This window comes from Dipteris shenzhenensis, chromosome 8, assembly GCF_047967505.1.
Source record: "Dipteris shenzhenensis isolate YYH24624 ecotype China chromosome 8, Dip_SZ_1.0, whole genome shotgun sequence".
In the NCBI taxonomy this organism is placed as follows: Eukaryota; Viridiplantae; Streptophyta; class Polypodiopsida; order Gleicheniales; family Dipteridaceae; genus Dipteris; species Dipteris shenzhenensis.
In genome coordinates, this window is record NC_141603.1 from 5,501,709 (window position 1) to 5,507,229 (window position 5,521).

Sequence of the window (5,521 nt, forward strand, 5' to 3'; positions counted from 1 at the left end):
CCTCATCAATGGAAGCAAATTATAGAGGATAACCCATGCTACATGTATAGAAGCAAAATATAGAGGATCAACGAATGCTTCATGTGAAGCAATTTGGCTTAGAAGAGAAATTGAAATTCTTTCCGAAGAATCAATAGTGCTCTATTGTGACAGTATGATCAACATTCAACTGGTAAAGTATCCAATGCTTCATGCCAGAACAAAACATACTACAGTGCATTCACTTTATCCAACAAAAGGTTTTCAGGGAAGAATTCAACCTTGTTCACTGTTCGATACAAGAACAAGTTACACGTGTTTTCACAAAGCCACTTTCACCCGAGAGTTTTCATACTTTTAAGAGCAACTTCGAATACACTAGCCACAACGTAGGAAAAATAATGGGTAAGTTGTACTCTATGTATAACTTTCATTGCAAAGTCATTGTGCGCATCCGCATACTCCGATTTCTTATATTTTCTTCTTTGTTGTCATAATTCACCTTTTTTACTTTATAGAAAATGCAAAAATATATTTGTATATTTTCTAGTGCAATTTAAGGGAGGATGTTATGGACTAAATTCCACCATATACCTTAAAAGGGGACCTGGAAAATCTAACCCTAACTATAAGGTACCGGTAAATTGTAGATAACACCATTTGCCTTTAGTTTTCAATAGAATTATGTACTCTCTCTCTTCCCCTATGTCCTCTCCCCTTCCACAAAATTTGAGTTGTCTAGCTTAAGTTATAGCCCCAACAAGCCTGGGATATTATATTTGTTCCAGGCCTACTATGAAATTAATTGTGTGGGTAAAGGGGCCGTGAGGAAATTTCTGGAAAAGAAAGACTCAACTTTAATCCTCATTTTTCTCTGCCCTATTTATGTAAACTATTTATAGCTTCTTGCTTTCAATTGCTTAGAGATAGGTGTTGTTTGTAGTTCATTCTTGGTTGTTGCATGGTTGAGCTCTTACATCTTGCTCCTCTTATAGCCAACACTCACACCTTACCTTCTTCTACTCCCAAGCCATCTTTTTGCTTCTTCTACCTTGCTCTCTTCCTTGCTCCCTCAAGGTGTTCTTATCGTACAAAGTTTCCTTCAAGCTGGATGGACCAGGTATTCACTGTTGACTGGAGTAATCATGCTAACCATTTGGTGAAGTGACTGTGACAATGTTTACTGGGAGATTTATTCTAGTTCCTTGAGAATTATTGATTCAACCATCCTGTTTGCCTGAGTTTTGGCATCTACTCGACAACTCCCAGAGGTTATTCTACAGCCTTGGCTTCAGCTGGTATATTTGGCATCTATCGTTCTTCAAATACATATTAAGTAAATCCTAGGAGAGTCTAAAAATTGTATGCATGTGAAACGGTTACATTCAAAACTGTCTCGAGGCTTATCTTTACAAGGTGTGTAATTCTGATTCACAGCTCACTGGCTAATTGTTCCAAAGTTTCTGGAAAGATCTTCTGGCTTTGCATATATACTTTTGATTTAAGAATGTTGTGTCCCCCCTCACTAATGCCAGTCCCCCGACTCTGTGCTGGCTTGTTCCACACTTGGTTTTTCACTCTCAATGTCTCAATCTTCTTCTCTTCCTCCTGCATGTGAGCATCTGCATAGATGTTAGCCATCAAGACATAAGCTGCAGGATCCTTTTCATCCAATTGCACTGCATGTTCAAAAGCCTGTCTTCCAAGAGACATCACCCCACTTTCGACAAGTACCCAACATGGTATGCCACACCACAAGATTAGGATGGAAAGGCAACTTTCTTACTATCGCTATGGCCACATCTAATTGACCTCTAATTGACCTGCACGGCCAAAGAGATCAACCATGCCTGTGTGGTGCTCAATAGTTGGAGCGATGCCATAGTCTTTGCTCATGGTTTCAAAACCATATGGAAAACAACTTCACTTTCTCCTCTGGGCATATCATGCCATTAGAGCAGTCCATGAGACTACATCTCGAACTGGCAACTTATTAAAAACGTTCCGTGCTTTTATAAGCGAGCCACATTTCACATACATATCCACCAAGGTGTTGCCAACAAAAAGATCTCTTTCCAGGCCCAGTCTGGCAATCCCTGCATGTATTTCTCTACTCTTGTCTATAGCTCCCATGCTGCCACAAGCTTTCAAGCTGCAAACAAATGTGACAGCATCGGAAGAGACACCCTCCAATTGCATGTGTTGGAAACAGTTCAGTGCTTCCTCACCAAGCCCATGCTCAGCATATCCTGCAATCATCGCATTCCAGGAGATCCTGTTTCGAACTAAGAGCTTGTTGAATGCTTCCCGTGCTTTTGCAAGCCAGCCACACTTGGCATACATATCCACCAAGGTGCTGCCAACAAAAAGGTCTTTATCCAGCCCCATTCTGGCAATCATGGCATCTATTTCTTGGCCCTTGTCTATGGCTACTATGCTTCCACAAGCTGCAAACAAAAGTGACAACATCTAGGGAAAGACCCTCCACTTGCATCTGTTCGAAACAGTTTAGCGCTTCCTCACTAAGCCCATGCTCCAAATATCCCCAGTCCATGCCACCTTGTTTTGAACTGGCAACTTGTCAAACACTTCCCTTGCTTTTGCAATCGAGCCACATTTGGTGTACATATCCATCAAGGTGTTGCCAATAGAGAGATCTCTTTCCAGCCCGTCTGGCAATGCCCGCGTGTATTTCTCGACCCTTGTCTATGGCTCCTATGCTGCTGCAAGCTTTTAAGCTGGAAACAAATGTCACAGCATCTGGACAGAGACCCTCCGCTTGCATTTGTTCGAAACAATTTAGCGCTTCCTCATCATGCCCATTCTCCACATAGCCTGCAGTTAGCGCATTCCATGAGACTACATCTCGAACTGGCAGCTTGTCAAATGCTTCTTGTGCTTTTGCAGGCAAGCCACATTTGGCATACAAATCCACCAAGGTGTTCCCAACAAAAATGTCTCTTTCCAGCCCCATTCTGGCAATTTCAGCATGTATTTCTTGGCCCTTTTCTATGGCTGCTATGCTGCGACAAGCTTTCAAGCTGCAAACAAAGGTAACAACAGCTGGAGAGCGTCCCTCCAATTGCATCTGTTCAAAACAGTCCAGCGCTTCCTGACCAAGCCCATGCTCAGCATATCCTGGGATGAGTGCATTCCATGAGACCTCATTTCGAACTGGCAGCTTGTCAAATGCTTCATGTGCTTTTGCAAGCAAGCCACACTTGGCATACATATCTACCAACGTGCTGCCAACAAAAGGGTCTCTTTCCAACCCATTTCTGGAAATCTCAGCATGTATTTCTTGGCCTCTGTCTGAATCTTTCAGCCTTGCACAAGCCTTTAGTACGGCCAGGAAGGTTAACTTGCTAGGATGTACAGAATCTTCTTGCATTTTCTGGTAGAGGTTGAGCGCATGCTGTGATTCCCCACATTCGATATGGCCCAGGATGATAGAAGTCCAAGAATACACATTCCGATCAACAAGTTTACTAAAAACCTGCTGGGCATCACACATGCTTCCAACTTGGACCAACATCGGGACAAGGTAGTTCCCAAGAGATCTATGATCTTCCAGCCCCTTTCTGCACATGTAGGCATGCAAGCGCTTGGCATACGCCTGATTTTTCTTTGTTCTCCACTTATGCAAGATGCATGCAAGATTCCGAACCGACGGCAGCTGGGGCATCCGTTCCATGGTCGTGAGTACCTGCTCTAAGCTGAGCATTTCCCAGCAACGCTTCTCAGGCAGCCCTTGTGCTTTCACCTGTACTCCAGAGAAGCGAGCCTTGCCACATTCCTCCACCAAGCCACAGTCTTGGGCCTGACCTGTGGATGTTTTGGCTTCTTTCTGAGGCATGTCTTTAACCCAACCTGGATTTTGCCCGGCGCATAGCGAATCATTGCTAATCTTATGCTTGAAATCTGGAGACCTTTGTTTTGTCTGTTGCAATAGATTCATCTGATTAGCCCATGTACAGCTTACCTGTGCAATCATTCAGCTAAGACTTGTAAAACACTTACTTGCTCTCTCGGTGGTCCCGCCAGTGGGAGGGATCCAAGAAGTACTCCTTCCATAAGCGCTCGGGTCCTGAGCTACCTGCGACAAGCATGACCACAGTGAAAACCAAGTGTGCGTGACCACAAGCATCCAGTTTTCTAGCTAAATTACTTGCTTGGGAAAACACCTAAAGGATCGCAGTACCTGAAAGCGAACACTCCACGACTGCTCCAATGAGACTCATGAGAGTTCGGGCTTCATAGAGGAGCCACCACTGTTGCGGTTGCGTCAGGCGTATGACAAGGATCTATTCCTCTTCTACGTATATTTGTCAAGGCGTCGCTCAATCATTCCAGCTGATTTGCTGCCCAGTGGCGGATTAAATCCACATTGGTTACGAGAAGTTGATGCCTGTCGGCCACCAGCGTTTTGGTCGCAGCTGCAGGGGAACGGTTCCCTGGTTGCTCTTTTTGGGGCAGGCCTTAGTGAAGGTTGGTTTTCAGACCACACGCAACTGTAAAAGATATTGCCACATGTTAGTTGACTATGTACAAGTACTCAATGCAACCCATTGACAAAAGTAGATCTTGGTAGGTAGCTGTATTGAACTAGAATATATATAAATGAATTTAGTGCTTCCTAAAAATTGTTGAATAATATTTTCCATTTTGACTTAATTTTTAAAGTTAATTTAGAACATACGATTATGTAAACTTGAGATTTGAGAAGAATTAATTATGATATCAAGAAAAGCACTATAATAGTAGAAATATTTGAAATACACTACAATATTTTATAAGAGTAACAATACATGAAAATTTATGTAGTATACTTAAAAGTGGTTATTATTGGATTTGTTTTAAATGGAGTTATATATCACTAAAAACATGATGTATTAAAAAGCATTTTTTAATAATAGTTCATACATGAAATATTTTTTGTGTTTTGGAAAAAATTAGTAATGCTTTCAAAACGAAAAAAATTGAGTAATATATGCTATGAATTAAGAGTCCTTCAATACTATGACTTTCCTATAGTTTGAAATAAGAAGTCCTTTACATTTATGGACTTCATTTAAATATACTAGATTATGTCTCTATTTTTGAGAAAGTATTCGAATGGACGAAGTACAATGCAGTGACCATTCAAGCTATCAGGGACAATGTCACCTAGGTTTATCAATCGATCCAAACCAAACAAGCTCACCATCTCTTGTACACCATGAAGGAGAAGTTCTCCTTTGGTAGTCATTGTTTGGTCGATCCAAACCAAACAAGTCCACCATCTTCATGTACACCATGAAGAAGAACCTCTCCATTGGTAATTGGTGTTGAGTCTTCTCCTCATCATCCATGTCAAAGTACATGGATGCTCCCGATTTGTGCCATCTTTCAAAGTCGTTAATTTTATTCCGTAGCCTAGAAAGATTCTCCTATTTGTCTCCACACTGCTTCTCAGTGATCATGACATTTTTGGACATGCACATCTCAGACATTCTATTCCATTGGTCTTGAACACGTGCATAAATGCCCTTCACCTTTAGCA

At 41.8% G+C, this 5,521-nt stretch overlaps 1 protein-coding gene and 1 long non-coding RNA gene across 2 annotated transcripts; both read right to left on the reverse strand.

Moving 5' to 3' along the window:
• Positions 1–2,560: 2,560 nt before the first annotated feature.
• Positions 2,561–3,835, reverse strand: LOC147899012 (pentatricopeptide repeat-containing protein At4g15720-like). The gene is made up of 3 exons (XM_087378181.1): positions 3,218–3,835; positions 3,010–3,067; positions 2,561–2,814 (listed from the first exon to the last, which is right to left on the reverse strand). The coding sequence occupies exons 1-3, from the start codon at positions 3,833–3,835 to the stop codon at positions 2,561–2,563; spliced, it is 930 nt and encodes a 309-aa protein (XP_087234307.1).
• A 164-nt stretch (positions 3,836–3,999) lies between these two features.
• Positions 4,000–4,473, reverse strand: LOC147899013 (uncharacterized). Its single transcript, XR_015541394.1, has 2 exons — positions 4,181–4,473; positions 4,000–4,075 (listed from the first exon to the last, which is right to left on the reverse strand). It is a non-coding gene; the product is annotated as an uncharacterized LOC147899013 (long non-coding RNA).
• Between the last annotated feature and the right edge of the window lie 1,048 nt (positions 4,474–5,521).

Excerpts from the sequence above, each read along its gene's own strand:
- LOC147899012 (XM_087378181.1), bottom strand. The coding sequence starts at position 3,835 with ATGCCTCAGAAAGAAGCCAAAACATCCACAGGTCAGGCCCAAGACTGT. Across the intron at positions 3,068-3,217 it reads CTTTTGTTGGCAGCACGTTG|ATGCAATTGGAGGGACGCTC; the intron begins GTAGATATGTAT and ends TGTTTTGAACAG. Across the intron at positions 2,815-3,009 it reads TGTTTGCAGCTTGAAAGCTT|GCTATGTGGAGAATGGGCAT; the intron begins GTCGCAGCATAG and ends CGCTAACTGCAG.